General features: G+C 55.3%; 1 protein-coding gene across 3 annotated transcripts in view; it reads right to left on the reverse strand.

Moving 5' to 3' along the window:
• The window catches only part of EPHB2 (EPH receptor B2), a 184,903-nt gene that overhangs the window by 119,834 nt on the left and 38,207 nt on the right, over positions 1-26,862 (reverse strand). For all 3 annotated transcript variants that reach the window (XM_072827896.1, XM_072827894.1, XM_072827895.1), the window contains exons 2-3: positions 4,418-4,482; positions 587-1,271 (exon numbers count right to left, since the gene is read on the reverse strand). In XM_072827896.1, the coding sequence (XP_072683997.1) occupies positions 587-1,271; positions 4,418-4,482 (750 nt within the window). The remainder of the gene's footprint in view (positions 1-586; positions 1,272-4,417; positions 4,483-26,862) is intronic.

The raw sequence follows: 26,862 nt of genomic DNA on the forward strand, positions 1-26,862 counted from the left end.
CAATCCACCCCGCACTGCTTCTCTCCGTCCTCATGATCCCCACAATCCAAATGCAGGCTCCTCCATCCGCTTGGCTCCCCAAGGGAGGAATCCCGAGCCGACCCCCGATGGACAGGTAGCATTGCACGAGAAATAAATTGTGATTGTCTGGTCACTTTGGTCTAGCCTGGCCCTGTAGTCCCCCTGTGGGGACTGATGCAGCAAAGGTCCAACAAACGCTCACTTATAAGTGTTATTTACTAGGACTTATTTCCTTACCAATGAAACGACAACACTTTTGCCAATGACGACACACAGCACCGCTTGCTGTTGTTCATATTCAAGTAACAATTGAAATGAGAGACATTAATCCTCGCACCCACTAAAATCACCTGCACTCCCCGTAGGACATACACATACCGCCGTTCGAGACGTGATCTCCAAACGTCTCGCTCTGAGACACTGAACACCGGCTGCAGATTTGGAAAGCCTGGTCGGCTCCAGGCCACTGCCCTTGCCAGCCTGAGTGCCCGGGCCCACTTCTGCCCCCAGGCCCAGCTCCACAGCCCCCCGGGTGCAGGGGCACCTGCCCCGCTGCAGCCCTTACCTCTGCACACGGTGCCATTCTCCACGGCCTCGAAGCCCGCTTTGCACATGCAACGTCCGATGGGCACCAGCCACTCGCCGTCCCCGTTACAGTACAGCTTGATGGGCACGTCCACCTCCTCGGCATTGGGGATGCAGCTGCCCCGGGCAGCCACCAGCGAGGTGCTCTCGGCCCCCGACAGGGTCTCCTGGAAGACGGCGCCATTCTGGATGATGCGCGGGCACTTGCGGTAGAAGACGCGCACGGCGATCAGGGACATGCAGCCACCATAGTCCTGGAAGGCCAGATAGAAGCCGCTGCGGGACACGGGCCCAAAGCTCCGCACCTCGGTGTTGATCTTCATGACCCGGCCCCCCAGGTCCACCTGAGAGAAGCTCTCGTCCGCCGCGATGGTGTCCACCTTCACCCACGGATTCTCCATCCAGTTGGGGAAGGTCTTGGTGGCCGAGTCGAAGTCGGCCTCATAGTAATAGAGGTTGAAGGTCTCCTTGCAGGAGCCGGGCACACTGGGGATGCTGCTGCAGTCACGCACCGAGAATTTCATTTCCACATGGATGCGGTGGGCGCCGCGGCGCCGGATGAACTTGGTCCGTAGCCAGTTGTTCTGGCTCGACTCAAACACATTGCACACCTGGTACGTGCGGATCGTGTTCATGTTCTCATCGTAGCCACTCACCTCTTCCCACTGTGGGTGAAATGCTAGTCAGGTGGGGGAGATGGGGCTCAGCCCCAGGGGTCATCTCTCTATAGGGGAGACACAGACCCTGTCTCAGAGAAGCTTTCAGTCCAATGGGGGGTAAACAGGGCTCTTACCACTGGGGGCCTCCTAGTCTAAAGGGGGAGGCACAGACTCTACCTTAGGCACCTTCTAGTCTGATGAGTAAGACATGATTCGTATCATCAGAGAACTCCTGAACCGAGGGAGAGACGTGGCCTTGGCCCCTGAGGAATTCCCCCGTCTGTGAGGGAGACATGCCAGTCTGATGGGAAGGGCATGCACCCTGCTCTTGGTTTTCCCCTGATGAATACGGGAGATGTGACCCTCATCCCCAGGGTGATAAAGGACACAGGGCCCCTGCTCCTAGGAAGCTCCCACCTGGAAGGGAAAATGGGGTGAGGCCCACACTGAGGGAATTCCCTTTGCTGAGAACAGACATAGCTTTGTGCCTGGGGAGTACTAGTCTGATGGGGGAGTCAGGACTTCTGCCTACTGGGAGCTCCTAGTCTGACCAGGGAGACACAGTCCTTGCCCTAGGGGATTCCCAGTCTGAGGGAACAAGAGTCCTTACCCCCATGATGAGGAAGTCAGGCAATCCTGTTCTGGGGCCTTAAGTGGTTAAGATACCACTAATATAGTTAAGGTACTTGGACAGAGACTTCCCATCCTTCCTGCCTGGGGTAGGTGCTTCGGCATCCTCCCTGGGCCCCAGCCTGGCTCTCCCACACCCAGCTGAGAGTTCCCGAGCCCCACTGCTGGCTGGGGCTGCGCAGGGCCATGGGAGGCTGGGGATGAAAGGCACAGGCCCCATGGTGTCTCCTCACAGACCCTCATAAGCCAAGCTCACTCACATGCTGAGCCTTTGTTCATAATTTTGTGCCCTCCTTGAGTACCCTCTCGTCTTCTCTATCCATCCTTCTGGAATCTCTTGCAACAGGCTCTCTCCAGCTGCAGTGTTTGCATTCGCTTACTCTCCCATGGGCCTTTGGGGATTACTGGCCTGGACGAGGGCTGGGCATGCTTGGCCCTCTTGGCCTGGTCTCCCCAGTGGGGCTGAGAGCTTGCTGAGAGTAGCTACCCATCCCCTCCCTCCTTCTCCTGAGTCGTCCCCTTTGGTATTGAGCTAGCTTTTCCTAGGCTAGACCTAAAAGAGCCAAAACAGCAGAGCACCCCCTCCCACCCATGCTGGTCTGGGGTGGGTGCTATAGCAGGACCTCATTTCTTTGTTATGATTATCACACATTATCATCACCATTTTACAGATGAGCAAATAGAGACCAGGGAAATGAGGCCATTTGGCCCAGGTCACATTGACCCAGACCCATTCCCATGCTTGTGCACGCTGCCATGAAACACAATGACCCACAGGTACTCCAGGAGTCCTGGGTTTTGTCCCAGCTATGCTTAACTTGATGCATGGCCTTGGGCAAGTCACCTCCCTTCACCGGGCCTCTATTTCCCCAACTGCCCAATGGGACTGTGGGTTTGGGGTGGGGGGGAGGCAAGTGGTATTAGAGGTGTCACCCTCGCATGGGTGTTCTTTGTCCTTTTCCCTCTTCAGATATCTGGGCCGAGTCTATGCAGGGTGGTGTAGTGGCTGCTGGCCTGGGGTGGGTCGATGTTGTGAAAGGCCAGTGCCCGTGAGGAAGGCCAAAGTGGAGCCTGCTGGCCCAGCCTCTACGTCAATGGCGGCTCCGAAGCTCCCTACACTGCATTTTTTTTTTTTTTTTGGTGGCACCATGTGACAAAGTCAGCCCCTTGTTACAACCACTGCTCTTCTTCAGAACTTAATTAGAGCACTTAATTAGAGCACTCTGCCTTTCTCCCCTCTCTCTAATTAACATGCGGAGGCCCTGCAGCCTAAACACCCCAAATAATTGCGTCCGGGGGCCCCACAGCCCAGCCTGGCCTCATTCCTGCTGGGGTGGGGCTGCGGGCCCAGCCGCCTTCGCAGATGGAAAACTGGTGACAAGAAAGAGCCACAGAGAGAGGCCTGACCCTAGGGCCCTGCCTATTGAGAGCACAGGCCTGGGGTGGGGGGTGGGGGGGATGCAGCTCCTTGGGGCAGCGGCCGAGTCCCAGGGGGAGGACCTGGGAGAGGGGGAGGGAAGGGACAGGCTGGGGGAGCCCAGAGCCCTCTCTGGAGCCCAGGGGGATGAGAAAGGAATGATATAAAAATTGATGACCGTGACAATGATGATGGTAGTGCAACTATAGCTACTCATCATGGGGGAGGGGGTTCCCCACTCTCTGCCAACACCATGCTAGGCGCGGTGCAGGAAAACCTCACAACAATCCGGTGCACAGGATGTGACCACCATCATTTTATAGGTGAGGAAACTAAAGCTCAGACAGGTTCAGGAACTGGCCCCAAATCACACAGCTGGTGAGGGGCAGAACTGGGACAGAATTTCAGGCGCATCTGACCCAATAGCCTGTATGTAAGTGCTGGGCCGGTTGGTGCTGGAAGAAAGAGGAACCTTAAATTGTGCCTGCACTTGCTCTTGAGCGACTCATAGCCTATATGGGCTCAAACCACCGGCCCCAGGGAAGTATGGGACTCATCGGAAGTGTGATGATAAGGGCTCAGGGAGGGGGATTCTTGTTATGGGGACCCAGGAGGGGGGCCCAGAGGACTCCATCAGAGCCCTGGATACAAACCTGAGCCCCATCATTAACAAGGTGTAACATCCGTGGCAGGCGGCTACAACCGTCTGAGCCTCAGTTTCCTTATCTGTAAAATGGAGGTGTTTCCTCCCCATATGATTGGAGATGATGTGTATAAAGGTGCTTCCGTGATACAGGTATGCGATAGAATAGGTGCTCAGAAAATGACGGTTCACTTTCCTCATCTGCAAAATGGGGATAGAGCCAGTTCCTACTCCCAGCCTCGCCCTGAGGACACTGGGATAAAGGCTGAAAGCCTCTAGCATGTTGTCATGGTAACCAGCACTCCATCAATAGTAGGGGACCAGGAGGGTGGGGGCCATGAGAGGCCAGCTCTGGGCCCTCGAAGCAGGGAAAGGGGCTGGAATTTAGGGGGCATCCAGGCCCTGCGGCAGAACCCGAGGTACTCTGAGGGTCCTCGCAGGGTTTGGGGACCACCGACTCACCCCTGATGGAGGATGCACGATCCAGCCCAGCTCCGCCGTCGCTGTGGTCGAGTCCATCAGCGTTTCTGTGAGGAAAGCAAAGAGTCACTGCAGCCCACCTACAGAGTGCTGCCCATCACCCCAAGACCCTCATCCCTTTGGGCCCATCAGCCATCGGGCTGCACTCCTGCAGACTGCCCTCCCTCGAGGTTTCCCACTCTATAATCCCACCCACTCCCACCTTCCGGGCCAGTCGTCTGATTCTCCCCAGTCAGGCTCCATCCCTCAAAGCCCAGACCCCAACCCTTCTATGCGTGGTCAGGCCTCTTCTCAGCCCACCATGTCCCACCAAACCTGGCTCCTGCCACTTCCCTCCCTTGCAGGTGGAGAAAAGTCTTAGCCCGGAGTCTCCTGGGTGGGCAACCCTGCAAATTTTACGTCAAACTCAGGGTGTCCGTTTGCTTTTTAGCTTGTGTCAAATTCTCAAAAACTGGAATGTGGCCCTTAGAAAGGCCTCCCTGTAGTCCCAGCTGAATCCTATGAGTTACCCCACCTTGGCTCTCTGGCCCAAACTTCCTATCAGCGACACCCTACCCCCTTCTCCTCCACAGTGTCCCCACACTGGGGCTCCGTCAACTGTCCTAGGATAGGGCCCCAGGAGGGGAGGGGGTGTTGAGGGTGAGCACTGTGCCAAGTGGGTCCAGTCTGTCATCTGCCCTCTGGGGGTTGAGGACATTCAAATGAGCTTCTGAACCAGCCAGCGCCCCACCTGCCCCTCACCCCACCCCACTCCAGTAGCTGGAAGGAAAGAGCCACACAACCTATGACAAAGGAGACCCCTAGGGCCAGAGGGAGCCCCGGTCATCCCCAGGTAAGGCCCAGGACCCCTTCCCACTACCCCTTCCCTGCCACAGGGAATTCAAAACACTTCTTGAGCTGAACTGCATTGAACAGATTGACATGGGTCCCTTTCAAGCATTCATTCAACAAATCTATCCTGATGCTCCTTCTGTGCCAGGCACCGGGTACCCTGAGAGAGAAAAGGGCGAAGAGCAAGGCCCTCCTGTGGAGTTGTTCACAGTCTGTAGTGGTGATAAGGCGTGAATACAAACAGCCATGACAGAGGAGACAGAGAGACCTAGAAGGTCACAGCTGGCGCTTCCACACCACCTAGCTCTGCTTGCTGCTATGCTCCACTGCGGTGCCCGAGCAGACCTCACTAATCGATCCCCACACCCTGTGGCTGCACGGTGGGTGCTCCTCGCCGCTGTGTGCCAGGAAACTAACACCCACCATCTGAGACGTCATCCCTGGCCCTGTCGTTTTGGAGACAGGGCAGCTGAGGCACAGAGAGGGGAAGTGACTTCTAAAGATCACACAGGAGTTGGTGGCAGAGTGGGAAGTGCCAATCTCCTGCCTCCGACCCTATCAACTCCTAGATCCTTACTTGGGTGGCTTGGGCTGGACTTGGGTGAGGATAACGGGAGCAAGGGACATGGCATCCAAGCCACCATGAAGGTTGAAACGGGGGCAGCAAGGTCTTGAACTAGGGCAGGAGCGGCATGGACGGGAGGAAGCACGCAGCCAGAGGTGACCCGGTCAGACCCGCGAGCTGATGACAGAGGATCCAGCAGTGTCCCCATGACCCCCCGTGGCTTCTGTCCATGGTCACTGTGTCCCTTTGCACGGGAGGGGGGCTGGGGAAGGGGGGAGGAGAGGTGCCAGGGACGGTGGAGTCCAGTGCCAAGGGCGTCCTTTTGATGGCAAATTGGAGGGAAGTTCTATTGTGCTGCTTTGGAGCTGAAAAAAAGGGTTCCTTTTCACACTCCGAATGCTACAGATTTTTCTTCCTGGAGAGAACAAGGGCTGAACTTTTAACCTGTTTTCTCTCATCGGCCTCAGCCAGAGACGCGCCAAGCCGGGCTCTCTGCCTGGGCCTGCGGAACAGCTGCTGGGAGCCGTGTGGAACAAGGGAGAGGAGACTCTGCTCAGGACTAGAAACGGGTCGGGTGGGGGAGGCAAGCCTGCCAAGCAGGTGGCCCCACCCCTTGGCTGGATTCTTGGGCTGACCCAGAGGCCAAGCACTAGAGGATTCCACGGCCCAGAGGAGGGGCTGCGAGCTGACATCCTCATTGTATGGGTGGAAGCTCAGGCCCAGAGAGGGCAAATGACTTGCCAAAAGTCACGGACTGAAGGCTGGTGCTCAAACTTGAGGCTCCCGGGAGCTCCGTCCGGGGGTGTGTGTGTGTGTTCCACGGCCCCCGCTCGGCCTCCCACCACACCTGGAACCAGCAAGCGGAGGCTTTCAGGAGGCTGGAAGTCAAGGGGCGAGTTGGTTCACAGTCAGGAAGGGACAAAGGAGTGGTGCAGTTTGCAGATCCCTCGGGAGGGATGCAGGAGGCTCCCTTCTCCCTGTGACAGTCCTGGCTTCGCCCGGAAGCCTGACTCGGGGAGAGCTGTCACCCCTCGGGGCTGCAGCAGGAGGACACCCATGGGGCCTTGGCTTTTGGCTTTTCAGTGTTGACCTCCCTTCACCCTCCACACACATGCGCAGAGCAGATAAGAGCAGGGGTCGGGAGGTCAGAGGGACTTTGATTCCAACACCTGCTCCGCCATCTATTGCCTTGTAACCTTGGACCTGTAACCTTCCTAAGCCTCAGTTTCTCCCCCTGGAAAATGGCCATAGTGCCTTCTGAGTGGAGCCAGGAGACTGAAGCACAGGGAAGCGTGCTAACTTGGAGCCCAGCACAAAGCAGAGCCTCGCTGAGTGGCAGATATTCTTTTTTTAGACGGAGCGTGGTGCTTTTTGGCTGACCCGGTGCCTGCATACACACACCATTTCCTTTGGGCTCATTAGGTGGCCCCTGAAAGTAAAGGCGGGTCCAAGAGGCTCCCACTACCCCCAACTCCAGACAGTGCTTGCCAACATCTGACAAACATCAGCCTCTTGCTCCAGAGCCGTAGCCTCTGGGGAGCCCTTCTTGGTCCGTCTGGTGCTGCTTCCCGGGGATGCTCTGAGTTTCCTCTGTTCCTCTCAAAACAAGTACAAAAGTCACATCCAGTTCCCTGGGGAATCTGGAGTTAGTAGTTCTTGCCTCAGGAACCCGGGTGGGTTCAGGAAGCCAGGCCTCTTTCTACCACCAGCATTTCCTTCCTTCTTCCCAGAACTCCCCAGACATCTCCCCTCCAGCCCCAAAAATCTGCAAAAGGGAGAGAATGCATGTTCCCTGAGATGGAGACCTGTCTACTAGGAGCCAGAGACCCTCACCAACGAAGACACAATTGATACCACCCCATTTCACAGATGGGGAAAACTGAAGCTTATAGAGGCTTAGGAACTTGCCCAGGGTCACACATCTTGCATTCACTGGCCGTGCTCCCGGTGCACAGACTGTGTGGTGTTCTCTCTCACCCCCATGCCCCACCCGGACGATTCTTTCTGACCGTCTCCCCCTCTGCACCTCCTCTGCCTACACCCGAGATCCAGCACGGGGCCTGGCACCTAGTAGGTCTACAGTCAGAGGCTGAAATCACAGCCCACCCCCAGGCTTGCGTTCTGCTCCAGCAGAACAACATTCCTGACTTCAGTCATTGCCACCTACAACTGTGCTATGTTTAGCTACTATTTTTATTCCAGTGGACTCTTTTTCTAAAGTGCATTTTAAAGAGGAAAAAGTGATCATTATTATAAATGGAAAACCAATATCACTTGCCATAAAGAGAAGGAAAATAAACACGCGACTATTACAATTAAAAATGTTCGTCTGCAAAGTACCTAACATCATTTCACTTCCCACACTTTGGGGACCGCGAGACTGCACCGAGCTGCTTCTGAAGCGCTAGAAACGTCCCCATCCCATCCCCACTGTGACAATGACAGTCCCTCACGCAGGGGAAGCTGTTTTTGCTGTACACAGATAATTAATCACCACACGAGGTGACGGAGACTGCAACAGGGATGCGCGTGGGGTGCTGTGGGTATGGGAACTGGGTGGGTGTGGAAGGAGGAGAAAATGCTCAGTGTAGGGATGGCTTCCTGCGGGAAGGGACACGTGGATGGAGGCTCGAAGAATGAGTTCGAAGTCAGGAGAGGCTGAGCGGGAAGGGCCTGTGAGCCACAGGGCACCGCAGCGGCAAAGGCAAGGAGGTGAGCAATAGGACGGCCCGTGGGAAGAAGTCGAGGTTGGCAACGCTCAGCAGCTCTCTGAGGCCCCCTGGCTGGACCACATCTGCCTGCCCACACCCCTGCCAGCTTCTCGGGTGCCCCCCGCCACCCCCCGGCCAACACCACCCGCTTCCTCGCCCCTGCACACTCCCACCCCAGCCAGCCCTGCAGAAACGGAGTGAGCCCCAAATGCGCTCAGTGACTGTCTTTGAAAATCCCAATGGCTAGATGGGGAGACTGAGGCTGGGCGGACAGAGATTCTCAGCACCCTGGACGAAGCTGCAACCAGGGCCTCCAGCCGCTGACTCGGATGGCCCTCCTCGGTGGGGAAACAGGGTTCGTGCCTCGGCAGAGGCTTTGGCCGTCACCCCACTGCGCCCGCGCCCCCTCTCCTTCCTGGAGACTGCACAGAAGAAAGCAATCAGGAGGCCCTGATTGCACGGGCTGGGGAGGCCCGCAGGCCCCTCTGGCTATGTGTGAACGAGCAGTGTGCATTTCAGAAATATTTGAACTCAAAGGGGAGACACACTGAAGTCGTTAGTGTGGAGCCAACAGCAGGGTGGCTGCACGAGGAGCCCCCGGCGGACGCTACCACCACCCCCTGTTTCAGGCCGGCGGACGCGGCCACCCTCTGCTCCCCGGTCCACCCCCGGTCAGCTCTGTCTGACCCCCACTGGGGCCGCAGACACTGTCTGTCCTAATGGCAGTGTGTGTGTGAGAGAGAGATTTCCAAAGAGACGAGCAGGAACTTTCACGAAGCGCCTCCTGTGTACCGGCACCGAGAAGGGCACCCTAAATGCAGCTTCAGGCTCATGACAACCGTTTTACAGATGCAGAAACTGAGGTCCGAGAGGTGAAACAACCTTCAGGGGCACACAGGCGAGGCTGGCATTTGAAACCACATCTGTCTCATTTTACATCTGTATGACTTTTTTTTTAAGAGAGAGAGAGAGAGAGTGCAAGCAGGGTGAGCAGGGGAGCCAAGAGAGAGCATCTTAAGCAGGTTTCGCACTCAGTGCAGAGCCTGATGAGGGACTTGATCTCATCACGACCCTGAGATCATGACCTGAGCCGAAATCAAGAGTCAGATGCTCAACTCACTGAGCCACCCAGGCGCTCCCATCTGCATGAGTTTTAAGATGTTGCAGCTGTGGCCTTAAAAAACAGACCACACACACACACACACACACTCACCGGGGCTCTCTCTGGGGCTCTCTCTACGTGCTAATTTTCTCCCTCTGTTTAGGCCTGAGTGAGGATGGGAGGGGAAAAAGGGGAGTGTAGCAGGGGACTGGGGCTCAGCCTGTCCAGGCTAGAACCCTGGCTCTGGTACTCTCCAGGGTGTGGCTATAGGCAAGCCTGTGCTCCTCTCTGGCCCTCAGTTTCTCCATCTGTAAAACGGGTTGTATGAGCATTAGGTGACATCAAGTAGGTGAGTCCTGCTGACCTGCCCTCCCCCAGGGTCCTCGTTCTGGGGGAGCTCTGTGTCTGCCTCCTTCACCGCTGGATCCCTAGCCCTGAGAACTGGTTCTGACCTGCAGGAGATGTGTTTGACCTCCGCATGGCAGCTGGATGATGTTTCTAAAGTCCGTGTCTGATCATGTCTTAACTGAGCCTAATGCCTGTCAGAGCTCCTGCTGACGGCAAGAGAAAGTTCTAGCTCCTAGCTCCTTGCCCCAAGGCCCCTGCTGACCAGGCCAGTTAGTTCTCTCCTAGCCATGCTCTCCCATGTATCCCAGTCTCCAGCCGTCCTGAAGTTCCTTCTGCTTGCAGAAGGCACCATGTTTCCATGGCCCTAGTCACTTGACCATTCCAGGTTTTTCTGCCTAGAATGCCTGGCCCTTCCAGCTTTGTTAACCTGGCTAACTTCTCTTCCAAAACTTCACTCATGGGCTCTTTCTTCCTGGCAGCTGTTCCTGAATTCTCCTAGGTTAAGTAACAAGATCACAGTCATTCCAAGAGCATCGAATCTACCTACTGTGTGCCAGGCCCTGCACTGGGCATTGGGGACGTCAAAATAGATCAACAAATCCTTCCCTCAAGGAGGTTCTAGATTAGTGCCTGACATGTGAGCTTTCTACAGAAAGTGGCAGGGGGAGAATGCTGGTCCAGGTCAGGGGCCAGGAAATCCAGGGGCAGAAGGCGTTAGCTTCGACCAGGAAATTCGCAAAGGCGGAGGTGGCATTTGAGCTGAGAGAAGATGACAAGAGCACGCCAGGTACAGGGCACAGCAGCGTCAAAGGCACAGAGGCATGACACTGCAGGGGCGCTTTGGACAACAGTAAAGCCTGAGGACTGGTCCGCAGTGGTGAGCTCTCGGCTGAGGGTTTAGCATTCATGATCTCATTTGGTCGCACTGATTCATAAAGTAGGTACTTTATTATCTCCCTTTGCAGATGGGAAAACTAAAGTCAGGAGAGATGGTTTGAGGTTTGCAGGGCCAGGAAGTGGTGCCATCTGTGTGTGCCTCCCATCAGAGCGCATGTCCTTAACCCTGCACCGTGCTGGAGTTTCTGTCCCATGTGGTAGGAGCAAACTGCTTCACGGAAGGATATGGGAGCTTAGGATGGGGCCAGAACTTATAGGGTCTTGAATGTGGGGCTAAGGAGTCTGGATCTTGTGCCCTAGGCAATGGGGAGTTATGGAGGATTCCTGAGAAGGGTAGTGACGTGGTCTGTACTGAGAATATGGATGTAAGAACATCGTCTCTCTTGAAAATGGACACCTAGTAGTTGTTCCCCCGAGGTCTTTGTTCCAGACTGGCCAGCAGCCCACAGCCCAGGTAGCAAACCAGCCTGGTACATGACCCAAGCAGCAGATGCTGCTCTGGATCCTTTCCAGAAGCTCCAGCTGTTCCCTGTCAGGGCTGTGGTGACTTGAACTCAGGCCTGTCTACCCTACCATGGGCCATGCCCACGAGGTCACTGGCTGGGAGTTGGAGCATTCTTTCCACAGTCCACATCCACATTAGAAATTCCAAGAGGAGGCAACAGGCAGGAACCAGGAGAAAAAGTTCAAGGCCATTGACAAGCTGGGTGACTTCAAAAAGTCACTTTGCCTCTCTGAGCCTCAGTCTCCTCATCTGTAAAATGGGGATCACAAAATCTTTGCTCTGTGTACTTCATGGGGTTGCTTTGTAGATCCAAGGAGACATTGGGTACAAACTTTTTAAAAAGATTTATTTATTTATTTGAGAGAGAGAGAGAGAGAGCATGAGTAGGGGTGGGGCAGAGGGAGAAGGAGAGAGAATCTCAAGCAGACTCCCCACTAAGCACAGAGCCTGACATAGGGCTCAATCGAACAATCCTGAGATCGAGACCTGAGCCAAAATCAGGAGTTGGATGCTTAATCGACTAAGCCACTCGGGCACCCTGCAAGGAGTTTTATAACATGCAAAGGTCACGTCATACAAAAGCAGCAGTGAAAATCGCTAATACTCATGGAGGCTGATGTTGGGCAGGTACTTCATCAACACTGTCACCCCAGAGCAAGCCTGCAGGGAAACTGAGGCTCGGAGAGATCAAGAACTCCTCCAGGACCATGTGGCCGGTAAGGGATGAGGCAGGATCTGACCCCTTTGGTCTGACCCTGAAAACCCCAGGCTATGCTGCCTCACAAAAGGGAGGGACAAATCACACTTTCACGTTCCATGCCCCGGGTGCCAGACCCTGAGGCACTCTGCACACCCTGCAAAGCCGGCAGTACTGTCCCCATCATGTGGATCAGGAAATCGAGTTCAGAAAGGCTAAGCAGCTGGCCCAAAGTCCCATGGCCAGAAAGCAGCAGAGCTGGATTTGAACCCAGATCAGCCCGACTGGCTTCCCCAAGGCCCCTCCTCTGAAAACCAATGAAGCTCGGTGGCGAAGCAAGTCGGCCCAAAGCAAGGTGAGTGGGGGGTGATGCCAGAGAAGGGCTGAGCGGGCTCTGGGAAGATCCAGGCTCCAGGAAGACCGTGGACTTTCTAAGGCGAAGCCTGCCAACAGGCAGCACGTTGTTTTTGCAGCTTGGCCCCCTGCTCCGCCCTCGGGCTCCCGGAAAGGGGACGCGGCTAATGTAAAATCCTTCTGCCCCAGGACTCTGGCCCCCACGCCCCTCCTGGTCCTCCTGCCGCTCGGAGGCCCTCCTCTGCCTCGGTTGCCTGCCTGGAGCGGCTCTTGTTTGCTCAGGCTCGGGCGGAGGGGTCCCCGCGACGCCGGCTCCTCCGCTCGGTCCCCCGCCTGCCCGCTGCTGGCCTGGGCATCCGCCAGCGCCCGCCGCCCTGCTGAAACCCAATCCTCCGGGCCAGCCGGGTTGCTCGCTAACAGCGGGCCGCATTGTGCGGCGGGGGCTGCGGGAGAGTTTGGATTCGCTGCTTGGGGACCCACTTAACCTCTGCAAAGGACAGGATGATGGATGGAGGTCTGGGAAGGGGTTGCTGGGGGTGGGGCGGGCGGGAAATGAACACCAGGACCTGACTGGGGAAGGGGAAGCGGGGAAGAAGGGACGGGAACAGGTCTGCACACAGAAGAGCTTCATCAGCCCTCAGGACGACCCTGGGGGATGCCCGTTACCGGCCCCACTTTACCCATAAGGAAACTGAAGCTCTGAGAAGTTAGATGACTTGGCCAAGACCACACAGCAGATCAGTTGAACCCAAGCCCATTGCCCTTGAGCCTTCCTGACACACCAAGCTGCCTCTCGCAGGCAGCATCTGCTCTGTGATTTTTTAATCTTTAAAGCCTCTTTCCTTAAGTGAATCCCCAGACCCTTCCCACCTACTAAGTAGGTAATAAAGATATAGTGATAGCAGTTGGCATCACTGAGCACCAACCGTGTGCCTGGTGCGGTGCAGAGAGCTCTTTGACTTCGTTTCATGAGATCCTAACGGTGACCATTAATGGAGAACAACTGTCATGGCCATTTTAAAAGGAGAGGAGAGAATGTCAACTATACTTCCATAACAAAAATTGAGAAAATAAATAAGAGGAGAGGAAATTTGTCACCCTGTCTTGCGACCTTGACTCATCAGCCCAACTGGATTGTGAGCACCTTGTGGGCCAGGCCGAGTCTGGCTTGCTGCTCAATCCATCTAACCCCCCACCTCATCTCCACCCCCAGCCTACCCAGACATCAAACGTTCTTTCCTGCTTACACCATCAGTCTGGGTGTCTGGATTTTTCCTCCAGGAAATATGGCCTCCGGTATCAAGATGACTCCATCTACTATATCATCCTAAGTGCCTACTGACTACAACCACTGTGCTGTCACTCCTCGGATGCTCACAACACCCCATTCGCTCATCCACCCATCATCCATCTACCCATTCACCCACTCGCCCTCACTTACCCTCTCCATCTGTCTTCTATTCCACTGGCCCAATCACCCACCACCCGTTCGCCCACCCACCCGTACATCTAGCATCCCACTTAGGTAATCCATTCATCACTACATTTCTCCATTAAACCAACTTCCCTTCCTTCATCTTTTCCTCCCTAGCTTCCTACAGATGTGGGAAAATGAGCTTCAGAGAGGTGAAGCAACCTGCCTGAGGTCACATAGCTGGCGAGCAACAGATCCAGGACTTGAACGCAGGCAGGTATGCTTTTATCCACTCTGCTCTGTAGCCTCTCACTTTCTCACTTTATTTTGAACTGTCCTGTTGCATGCAGGTTTTAATATTATGTCACCTCAAATCCTTTTGGATGTGTGTGGAGTGTAAATTACAAATCAATAAGACACAGGCCACTGTAAGTCCAAGCCAGGGTCTGTCAGGTTGGAGTCAATTAGCAAGCCTGCTGCAGGACCTGCTGGGACTGGATCTATTTGCCTAATTGGCACTGGTTTCTCCCAGTGAAGGACAATTAACTCAAATCCCAGAATCCAGACCACCCCTCAGCTTCTGGGCAAGATGTCAGGCATTTAACCACATGAAATTTTACTGTTCATTCATCTACCCACTGACCTACACCCCCACTCATCCATCTTTCCAACCATTCAATCCTTGCAATCATCCATAAACTATTTTGCTATCTACTCACCCATCCACCTACCTATTTACCCACCTGCACACTCTTATCCTTCCATCCATCCATCCATCCATCCATCCATCAATTTAGCCTCTCACTTACCCAACAGTCCACCCGCCATTTATCTATCTACCCATTCTCATACCCATCCATCCACTGAAACATCAAATCCAAAGAAATATTTATGAAATCATTCTGCCTTCTTGCCATTTGCCCATCCATCCATCCATCCATCCATCCTTTCACCCTCTCACTCACCCCATCCATCAGTCTACAATTCCTTTCCCCAATAATCCACCATCCATTTGCTGCCCCATACATCTAGCATCCCTCTCAGGTATCCACCCAGCCGTCTTCCCTTCCTCCTTGCCTTTTTTTTCATTTGTCTATCCACCTGACCGTTCATTTACCTGTCCTTCTATTCATACCACTTATATATCTGAAATCTGCTACCCATCTATCCACTCCTCCTACCCAGCTAGGCTGCATTTATTGAATACCTACTATGTGTTAGGCCCATGCTAAGTACTAGGGGTTCAAAACTAGACATTGTCACTGACCTCAAGAGATGTTCTGATTTGGGACAGTCTCGAGACTGAGAAGGAGAAGGAAGGCCTAGGAGAAAGAACTCAGGACACCACAAAGAGCCTCGAATGTCAGGTCAAATGGCTAAGATCATCCTGAGGGCAGCAGGGAGCCACTGAAGCGGGGGTGGGGTGGGCTGATTCAGCTGTCACTGCATTCTCTTGAGTAATTGATCCATTTTATAGATGAGGAAATTGCAGCCCAGGGGTCAGAGAGGTACAGAGGACTGTCCCAAGCTACACAGCTGGTTAGGGACAGAGTAAAAATTCCACCCCAGTTTTGACATCTCCAAAGCCCTCGCTTATTCTGAGAGCAGCTGCTGCCTCAGAGGAGCTGTTTCCAGAATGCCTGCATCCCTCCTATGTTAACACTCCCGCCTAGCTCCGCTTCCATGGCCCTCGGCAGCATGGGTGCAGACCCCCCAGGGCACCATCTCTGCTCAGTGTGACTCTACCTGTTCCCTCTTGGTCCCTGGGCTCGCTTGTCAACTGTGCCTGGCATCTCGGGCACGTAAGCAAACATGGCCTTGCTGGGGCATCCTCTCATGTGTTTCACAGGGGAGACATCCAGCAAGTTCCTGCCATCGTCTTCGTAATCAGAGCCTCCATGTCTTTGTCATCAGTTACTGTTCATTCCCCACGGCCCCTGACACCCTAAGAGATGATGCCAGACAAAGAGCCAGGCCTGGGAGCTTCTGGCATGAGCTACTTGTGACATGGCTGTGCACAAAAAGGTTGATGACAGAGAAAGACCTGGAAAGGTATGGGACTTGAAACAATGGGGCTCTTGGGGCGGAGAAGACTCTGGGGGAGGGGAGCTCCAAGCCAGATACAGGGAAAAGACAGGCCAAACAGGGAGGGAATACCACCCCCGCCACCAACATCCCCATCATCTCAGAGGGACCATTCACTGAGCACCCACGCTATGCCAGGCACTGTGCCACACAGTGGACATCCAGGATCGCACCTGAGTTCGTCCAAGCTTCCCCCAAACCTCCAAGGGATGGATATATCACTGTCCCCACTTTGCGGATAAGCAAACTGAGGCCCAGTGAGGTCAGGCGAGTGGGCCTAGATCTCCTGCAAGTCAGTGGCGAATTCTGAGCTGTATGAGCCAAACTCCTTTTGTGAGTCCAAGGGAAGTCTGGGGAGTCTGCGGTCTCGGGTGAGGGCTGAAGCAGGTGGTGGGGTCAGAAAGTGGGAGCTCCCAGGCCTGAGGGTGGCAGCATGGACTCAGGGAGTAGGCATGGGCTGATCTGGAGGTGGGAGGCTGCTGCCAGGGAGGGTGAGTGGGCAGGGGACAAGGCCACCTGACCCCGAGTCCTGAGCTCTTCCTACAATAACCTCTGGATGCCTCTGCAGCCTGATGAGTGTGAGGAGCAGGGCGCTGGCTGTTCCAGGAGGTACACAAGGTGTGTTGTGACAGTCACATCACCTGCAATGGGCTTTCCTGGGTCTCTGACAGTGGATGGCGGCAGAGGAGACTTCTTGCCTGCATGAGATCGCTTCGTGTCATGAGCCTTCCCATGGAAGGCTTCCAAGGGGGAGTCGGCCACAATGCTGGGAGGACAGGGCCCCTCTTCCCTACCTATGATTTTACAGGCCTCCGGGCTGGCGCTGCCCTGTGACCCTGACCAGGTACTGACTTGCCATCGGCTGCCCTCGGGATGCTCCAAACCAGTCTGACATCCAAGGCCTTCTATGCGCTGGCCCTGGCCTCTGACCCCAATGGCACCTCCCTCTACCCCACAGGGCCAGGCTGCTCACTGTGGGGAGGCCACACCTGCAGCTCCTCCACTGCTAAGTTTTTGCTCTTGGTCATACCCCTGCTGGGAACACCCTCTCTGAAAAGATGGGAGCGTGGCAGGCAGGCAGGCAGGCAGACAGCCAGACAGCAGGGGTGAGGCCCAGGGCAGGAAAGAGGAGTTCCTTAAATGTGCTAGACACTTCTTTTGTGCCCATTGCCTGCCTAAGCTGCTTTCCCCTTTCCCCCTCCCTTCTTCACCTGGAAAACTCCTCTTTACCCTTTAAGACTTAACTCAGGCATCTCTTCTTCCAGGAAGCCTTCCCTGACCACCCTTGACCCCTTCCCTATCCCTTTCTCTGGACCACAACTCACCAGAGTTTGTCTGACGCCCTTTCCTAGCTGGTATTTGGATGGGGCAGGGGTCCTGCAATGCTGGCTGCTGAGTGGAACATGGTATCCCCGGTGTCCAGTGCAACCAGAAGCCAGCTCCCCACAGGCACTAGGAGAGGCTATGTCAGACGGTGAGCAGATGGCCTCAAGCTCACAAACACGGCCGGCCAGGCCTGCTGCAGAGCTGAGCCAAGGAGTAGACTTCCCAAGCTGCTGGCTGTGCCACTTGGCTTGTCCATCTGGGAGCAGGAGACCACAGGACCGCTGGCCACAGTCAGGCCGTCTCCCTGTCCTGATCAGCTCTCCAGCCCCCAGCCCCACACGGGCCTCCTCCTCACTGGGAATTCCGTGGTGGTGGTAGTGGCATGGGGCAGCCAGGCAGACGTGTTGGATGCTGGGAGCAGGCCTAGGAATTCCTGTGCTAACTGAGAAAGCAGATCTGGAACCTCATGCATCTCAGCCCCCGGGTGTATACCCTGCTAGGATGGGGATGCTTCTCTGACATGGGTAAGGTGTGTAGTGGGCGGTCCTGTGCCCTCATGCTGACCGCAGCTCCTGACCCCTTCCTGCCAGCCCTCTCCTTCCCCACACGTGCCCCAGGTCTGTAGCCTCAGTGACTTCATCTGGGAAATGGGAGCAGTAAACAAGATGTACCTCTAGGTATGGATGCAAAGCTCTGACCATCACACAAGGCCTGGTACAGTCACGCTGGCTCGGGAGAAGTTAGTACCAATTTTTATTACCCTCCTTGCCAGGAGGCTAATAGGACTGAGACCAGGTCCCAGAGAAACCTCTGGGTAGGGTGGGGTAGGTATCTGGATTCGACCAGGAATAATCATCATAATCTGGATGCCCAGCTATCGAGTACCTACTATGTGTCAGGCACCACGCTAGCTCCTCTCTGGAGGTGATGCCCATTGGTCCTCACTTGACAGATGAGATAACTGAGGCTTTGAGAAGGGCAGTGACTTGCCTGCGGCCACTAGGGAGTTGGTGGCAGCCCAGGAAGCTGAGCACGGTCCCCGACTTCCCGCCGCCTCCCATCAACACTCAGGAAGTCCCCCGTGCTGGGCCTGGCAGGGAGCGTTAACTTGGCCTTATTTAAAGTTGCAATTATCTGCCCCATTTCCCGCTGGTGATAGCTGAGCTCTCTGGGGAGATGGGAAGACCCTGATGGAAGATGCCACGAACAGGGAGTTTCTCAGAGAGCCTCCCTTGAGCCTGAGACTAAGTGCGCCTGGAGGACGTGTGTTCCCTTCCCGTTCCTGAATCTCTCCCCCTCTGCTTCTGCCCCACGGCGCTGACCAGGCCGGCACGGGGACTGCGAAGATGGCTGGACAGGTGCTTTGTCCGTCCTGCAGAGGCTGCAGGGGCTCACGCTGTGGGCCGAGGCCCAAGACAGCACCCAATGTAGAGATGGGAAGACTGAGGCTGCAGTGTGTGTGGGATACAGACCCAGGGAAGGGCCCCAGAGAGGCCGCTGAGAGATAGAAAGATAGGGCCTGGGAAGGGCCCTGAGGACTGCAGTCAGAGTAACAGGCTCACAGAATAGATTTGGGCTTCTCAATGGGCTGGTGTCTCCAGAAGACCTTATAGGGGACAGAGAGGCCACAGGAGCCTGGAACCACAGGTAAAAAGCCTCAGAGAGGAAGGACTGGGCCAAGGCTGCATGTTGGCCCCTCGGTGGTATGGCCAGAGTCAAGCTCAGGGAAGACAAGTCAGTGGGCCAAGACCCTGTGCAAGTTGGTGAGGACGGGAGATTTTGGTTTCTGGGCTGTGTGACCCAAACTCCCTTCCTAACCCCAAGCCCAGAGAGTCTGGCTCCCAGTCCCCCTCTTCCCACTCAGACACAATTATTCAGGCACACACCCACTCCCCTTTCCTTCGTGCAGTCTCAATCCCACCCACCTTCCCTCCTGGCCCTCCCTGAGCACCTGCTGTGCAGCCGGGGCCCCTGCCTGGAGGAGCTTGGGCTGGCTAGAGGGAGACCCAAGCAAGCAGTCATGGTGCTTGCCATTAGGGTGGGGAGCATGCTCCAGGCTGCGGGACGAGAGGGGCAGGAGAGAAGGAGCCCGGCGGTGGAATCCAGGTGTTGGATCCAAACACAGGGAAGCAGCATATCCTGCCTAGCCCAGGGAGCTGACGGTGTGGGCTCAGCAGCGAGATCTACATCTGAACCCTTCTTCCTACCCCAGTGACCTCAGGCAAGCCACTTCCTTCCCTCTCTGGGCTGCGCAATGGGAATAACATTAGCACCTTGCAGGTGGCGGTGGCAGTTAGTGAGATCATGCATGGAAGAAGGTGTAGCCCAGTGCCTGGCTGTAGTACATGCTCAGTAAAATATTGGCTGTCATTACTAAAACTCTGATTTCCACACCACTTGGCACAGTCGCTCAGGAAAGGAGTTTTGGTACCGTGACCATCACCAACATTAGCGAGGCCCCTCTAGAGCAGACTCTAGCTTTCCTGTCTGTGGTGGAGAAAACCACAGCCCCCCTAAAAGTGTCCATTAGTGTCCTAATCCTCAGAACCAGTGACTGTTAGCCTTACAGAGCAGAAAGGACTTGGCAAAAATGCAATTGAGGGTTTTGAGATGGAGAGTTCCCTGGACTGTCCAGGTGGGTCCAGTGTAATCACAAGGATCCCTGTGGGAGAGGCAGGAGGGTCACAGTTGGAGAGTTGGGGGTACACGAGCAGAGGGCACAGGGGTTACTCTAAAGATGCAAGGAGAGGCTACAAGCCAGAAATAGAAGCTGGAAGAGCCAACGAAACGGATTCCTCCTCTGATCCCCTGGGGAGATGCAGCCCTGTTGACACCTTGATGTCAGCCCAGTGAGACCCAGTGCAGACTTCTGACCTCCAGTATTGTAAGATAGGAAACTGTGCTGTTTTAAGCCACTAAGAGGGGGTCATTTGTTAAGCAGTGGTAGGAACCTACGATACCATCCTCAACAGATCAAGTGCTCTTTTCCCGCACACTGGCATCTGTTCCATCCTTAAGAACCCATCGAGGAAGGGCCTAGCCCCTCTGCTGAGAGAGGTGGGGCCTGGGGGCCCCACGGCTGTGGTGAGGACAGTCCTCCCCTCCAGTATTCCCAGTCCTGCCTGTCTGCCAGCAGCACGCGTGTCCAAGAGAGGCCCATGGCTGCAGCAGGCCACATGCTGGTCCCATGTAACTGGGCACCGGTGGGCCCAGTGGGTCTCTGTTCTGGACTCAAGAGCGAGCTGGTAGGGATGGGCTATTCTAGGGGCCACTGTCTATCTAGTAGGTATTTACCTTGCACCAAGCCCTGCCCAGGATCCAATCTTCCTAAAGCTTGGGAACCTATTTTACAGAGGAAGAAACTAAGGCCCAGAGCAGGAAGCAACGTGCAAGGTGGTCTGGCTTCCACGTGCACAGGCACAGGCATGGGCAGCCCAGCTCTGTCTGGATTCCCTGTCTGCACCCAGGCCATGCGGACCTGACACAGTCCTCCCAGGCAGCGGCCCTGTTACAGGCCGGGCTGTGGAACCTGGGGCTACTCCCTGCCCAGGCTCCCTTGGGGCCTCGGGGGGCGGGAGGGGGAGTAACTGTGCTTCCTTGTCTGCCCCATAGAGGTCGGCACGGTAGCCGAGGTCACAGCGGCAGGAGGCCCCCCAGAGAGCTGAGCCCCATGGGAGGAAGAGGCGCTGAGAGTCACGGAACCAGCGCTCCTGGAGGGGTGCCAGGCCTTCCTCATGGTGAGCGGCTGGAGCTTTGTGCAAAGCCCTCTCCCATATGACCTCACTCAGGCTGCCTACAGCTCGCCAGCACATTCCCATTTCACAGAAGACAGTAAGAATGAGAATGATGGTAGTAATGGCCATTTAGGAGCCCCTATCCACGCCAGGCGCCGAGCTAAGAGCTGGCCGATGTCCTCTCAGTCCGTCCTGTGACACAGCCCCTAGGAGGACACTCCTAAATCACGCTCGTTTGCATCTAGCCCCCTGGGGTTCAGAAGCCCATCCCTGCACCACTTCGGGGCCTCCGTTAATGTCCTTGCTGTGCAGAGGAGGGAGCAGGCCCAGAGAGGTTCCTGCCTGCTCTGTGCCCAGCACGTGAGCACAGGGGTGTGCAGCGAACCCAGCTCTCCAGGCCCCAGATGGGTCCGCTTTCCTTTGGGCCACAGGGCATCCCTCATGTGACATCCTTCGGGGGCAGGGCCTCCAGCTGAATGCCCTGGGGACCTGAAGGGGGGACGGATGGATCCAGAGTCTGCCCAGTGGGGTGGCATATGCCTCTACATGCATCTTCTGCCTCCAGCAGGACCCCATGACCCTGGACACAAACAGCTAGGAGCTGGGAAGCTGGAACTGAGGGGGGGGTCCCCAATGGCCCCTGGCACTAATGGGGACACTGCCTATACCCTGGCCCCTCCTAGGAGCAGTTCGCCTCAAATGACTTCCTGGTGCTGTCGGTGCCAGGCTGGGAGGAGGGAGGAGGCAGGCTGCGCATCTCTGCCACAGCAGGCCTCAGAGCCCCGCTCGGAATCCCAATTGAGCTATTTTTAATGTGCTTCAATTTTCATTTTCTTTTATTGGAAAACACAGATGGTGACTTGCTGCCCCTCACACACTGAGCAAGGCGCCGGCAGGGAGAGAGATGTGCAGCGAACACATGCACACCCCTCCCGTGGCTGGGGAACCGGAGCCAGCAGCCAGGGTCTGCAGCTGCTCCAGGCCTCAGTTTCCCCGGCTGCAAAGTGGGGATGGCTGAGGCAGCCCCCAAAGCCCCTCCCGGCTGCACAGCCTATGAGGGTCTGGGCTAGAGCAGGGGAGGAGGCTCCAACCGGACACTGGTGACAAAGGGTGTCCAACGCACAGGGCAGCGTAGCCAGGGAAAGAGGCAAAACAGACACTGGCAGGAAGGACAATCGCCGGCCGTGGGGAATGATCCTGTTTAACACTTTCAGCCGCGCTTTGAGGATTTCCTACTCCCATTTTACAGATGGGGAAGCAGAGGCCCTGCCCGAGAGCCCAGTAGCTGGGGAGGAGCAGAGCTGGCCACTCATGGACCCAGGTCTGGTGGGCACAGCTCCGGTTCTCACTCTCGCCCCTCTCCAAACTGCTCCTGTCCGCTGTTATTTATTTCTCCCATTAAAAAAGGCAATATATGCTCGTTACAGACTATTTGGAAAATGTAGTAAAGTCAGAAGGAAATGGGAAGTACAAGATCATAATCTTCCTCGTATTGGCCCTCCCCCGCTACATGACCTCCTGCTCACATTTTGGTACGTTCTTTCCACTCTGTTTTTTAATTCACATAATTTGTGATGCTTTTAACATCATCTGGTGGCGGCACAGGGCAGCAGCTGGCCATGCAACACAATGGACTCAGGTGCCTTTTAAAAACACCAATCCTAGCTGTCCCTTACCCTGTAAGACAGAATGAATTAGGATCTTGGGAGAGGCTGGCAGTTGGTGGCTGGGAATCTGTATTTTCAACCAGCTGCCCAGGTAATGCTGGAAGCAGCTGGCCTGGGTCTAGGCTGCAGACCTGCACTTACCAGGGCCATGGGCTCCGGAGACAGCTGGAGCCCACCTGGCTGGACCGTGGTCGGAGCTGTGTGGCCTTGGATGAGTGAATTCACCTCTCTGAGGTGCAGTTTCCTTGACTGGAAAAATGGGAACCTCCTCTGCAGGGTGGTGGCAAGGAGGAGAGAGAAGGGCCCAACAGGATCTTACACCCACTGGAGACACTGCTACCCTCCCAAGGCTGTCATCGTAACTGTCCCAAAGCCACCATCATAAGGGTCCTAGGGCGATTTTCCTGGGGTACAGCAGGTATGGTGGAGAGGCCCCCAGAGGAGAGAGGAATGGGTACAGCAGAGGAAGCAACCACCACAGTATTTGGGGTATGATCTGGTGTCTCACATCCCCAGGCTCATCAGCCCTCCCGGACTCAGGAGCATGTGGGACCCACAGGTCAGAGCCGTCCCTCCTGCAGCCAGGGAAGACAGGATGTGGATTCTTGGGGCCCAGGCTTTGGGAAGCATGAGAAGCCACTCCCTGAAGCCAGGGGTAAAGCCACCCGGAACCAGGGAAGAGCGGCACAGGTGGGGTAGGGCTAACTTTGAGAAGGAAAACCATAATACACGTTGATCAACACTCTGCCTCTGCCTCCCCAGAGCCTCCTTTTCCACGACACAACTCGGACCCTGTCACCCAAGGATGATCGGTGGGTCTCCATTACCACAGGGGAAGGTCCAAATGAAACTGGTAGTCAGAACCATTCACTTACCGAGAACCTACCATGTGCCATGCTTCCAGAATGAAGCTCCTGCCATTCCCTCCCCTGCTCCTCCCTGCCCCTCCTACTCCACGCACCAACCACTCTCATCCTTAAAAAACCAGGCTCCCACTGCCATGCATGGAATCGACCTTAGCCCAGCCCACCCTACTTCCCAAATTCTGTTCATCCTTCAGGGCCTGGCTCAAAGTTCACCTCCTGGGCTCCCTCAGCCCCCTTTCTGTGTGTCTCTGCTCCTGCACTCATGCTGGGACAGAAGGGTTTCTGGGCGCCCCGCACCCACCAAACTGAGGTTTAGGAGGGTTCGGTTGGATCAGATTCCATTCTATCTGAATAAACCAAGAGTGAGCTTCTCTGAGTCTGTTTTCCTAGCTGTAAAATGGGTGAATCATGTTATTTCTCTCACCTACCTCAGAGGCTTGTCATCTATAGCAAATTAGAGGGTGTGGATGCATTTTGGAAACTGTAAAGTACATAAGCCTTAAGCTGATGGGCAGAGAGAATGTTGCATGGGTGGGATTTAGAACAGGTCCCCGAGGTCGCCCTGCCACACACCCACACCCGGGTCTGCTGTCAGCTGGGCCCAAAGTCTGGTGTTGCGAGCCAGGGGCTGCAGGAGCCATCAGGCAAATGTGGTTGTGTGTGTGGGGGGTGTGGCCCTCTGGAGGGTGTTACTGTCATCAGGGAGGTGAGCTGCTAATTGCTCCATGTGAGAACAACATTCCCCACACCTCCTCTACAGTGTGTCACAGAACACAGTGGGGGTGGTGGTGGAAAATACTTGGAATTCTCTGTCCAAAGGCTCAGAGACACCGAGAAGGGTAGCCCTGGAGGCAGAGCCATGGAGGGGGTGTGGTTGGTGCAGCCAGGGGCCAAGACAAGACTCCTTAGAGATGATGGCACAGTGCTCCACAGTTTACAAGGCACTTGCCCCTTCATCGTCTCGTGTTTGTCCTACAACCATTCTGCAACAGGGACATTCATTCATTCATCAGACCTTCCCTGAGCATCTACTATCTGCCTGCCTCGTGCTGGAGGAACGGGTTCCAGCCTCTGGGTCAGTGCAGATTACGAGGAGGTGGGGACAAGAAGAGCATGGGACAGGCCGACCAGCCTTACATGTAATAAAGGTTAATAGGTACCACAACGAGGAACACACGAGGGCACACAGGAAACAGGTCTCAGTGGCCTCATCTTACAAGTGAGGCCAAGGGTTTTGCACAAGGCCCATGGCGATCAGTGGCTATGCTACACTCTTTTCGAGATTCCTTGTGGAGGTGAGGGAGTGAACCAGGAAAACAACAGGAAAAAATATTCTAAGCGGAAGAAAGAGGAAGTGCAACGACCCTGAGAGGGAGTATGCATTATTTGATTCTAGTGTGTTCTTTGGCTACCTGGTGGTTGGGCACCATGGTGTCCTACTTATGGATGTCACGTACCCCCATTCGGGAGGCAGCGCCCATGCAAATGAATGCCAGCTGCCACTGGAAACCTGGACCTGCGGGGCTTGGATCCAAGAACTGACTGCCTGGTGCTCTGGTGAGGTGTGGCCAAACTCCCTGCCCTTGACCCGCTGCCTAAGGAAGCCCTTCCAGGAGGAACTGCCTCCTCTTCGCATTGCTTCACATAATCCTCCCTGACCCACTGCCCTTTCAGGTTGAGGTGCTGGACATCTGGCAGGGTGCTTTCAAGGTCTGCAAGGTCATCCCCAGGTTTGGGGGCCCCCATACCTAAAAATAATAGTTTACACATAGTGAGCACAGTCTTATTTTTAGTAACATTTAGGATGCCCATTATATAGATGAGAAAACCGAGGCTCAGAGACAGGACAAAATTTACTCAGGGTCCCATATCTGGTAAATAAAAGAGCAAGAATTTGCATTCACACTGACCCCAGACTCTGGTGTACTCCAGTCCTTCTAGAACATCCTCACTCTCTTTCCCATCTAGCCAAATCTTACCATACTTCAAGGGCCACTGCCTTTAGGAGACCCTCCTTGACTGGCCCAACTCATCTCAATGCTCCCTACAGCCTGTCTGCATGTGGATCAGTAGCATCTCCCGGAGTGGGGGTTCTCAGCAGAGACAGAATGACCCAAACCCTGAGCACCGTCGGGGCCTGACAACAGCAGCCCGCCCATCACCCAGAGCACGGAGAAGGTTCTCCCTTCTCTCTCTGACATCACACCCTGCCATTACTCTGAATTTTAAAAACATAGTTTTTAAGTGACAGACGTATATGCTTATTATAAGACATTGAAACATTACTGAAGAGTATAAAATGGAAAGTCAAAGCTCTTTCTCCAGAGGGAGTCACAATTAGGTATCATTTAGACATTTCCTGTGCATAAAATGTATAGAGGGAGAGGCATAAATGCATATTTATCCCTTTGAAAATCATAAGTGAAATCATACTCAACATACTGTTTGTAACCAGCTCTCAACATTTTATAGACATCTTCTGACCCTGGTACAGAAGGTTCCAGCACATTCTTTCTCCTGGCGACTGGTAATCTAGTGTGGGACAGCTTCTTTGTATCTAAAGATTGGAGTATGCAGCTCCTCTCTGCTCACCCCTTAGGGAGTCTGTGAGGAGAAACTGAGGCAACAGGTGCAGGGCCCTCAGGAACGGTGGGTGGAATGGGGCATGGGGTCATACCCTCTGCTGGGCCAGCTGGGGTCCAAGGTGGAAGTGGGGTCAGAGCAGGTCCATGGGCTGGAGAACATCCTCCCACTCTCCCCTCTTCCAACAGCTTGTCTCACGCGCCCACTACCCCCGCCTGCCCCGGCCCACTTCCCCCACACCTCATAAATCTGCAGACAGCCAGGCCTGCTCAACCCAGCCGGGACACCCTCCAGAGACTCCCAGATAAAGCGGCAAACTGGCAAAGGGTTGGGTCTCCAGGGCCCATTTGGCACCTCAGGCCCGGGCCCTGACCCAGCTGGGCCTCGACCCGGGGGCACCAGGGGTCAGTGTGAGTGAAGGTGGCCTGTGCCTGTCTCAGGGGACCTTTCCAGTCCAGCTGCCCCGCTAAGCTTCAGCCTCCCCTCTGGACCTTTCCACTGCCCATCCATCCTGAAACCGCAGCCACGCAGACCTGTCCTGAACACCCCTTTTATCATGTCACTCCCTGCTCGTAGCCTGCTGGTGGCTCCCCAGTGCCTGTGGGAGAAAGTGCAAACTTCTTCCCCCGGAATTCCATCCTGATGTCTCCCTACCCCCACCCCAGGGGCCCTCGCCTGGGCTGGCCTGGGCTGCTTCGGCTCCTCTTGCCGCTTGTTCCCGTCTCCCCACTCTGCCTAAGTC

Source organism: Canis lupus, chromosome 5, assembly GCF_048164855.1.
Source record: "Canis lupus baileyi chromosome 5, mCanLup2.hap1, whole genome shotgun sequence".
NCBI classification, from domain to species: domain Eukaryota; kingdom Metazoa; phylum Chordata; class Mammalia; order Carnivora; family Canidae; genus Canis; species Canis lupus.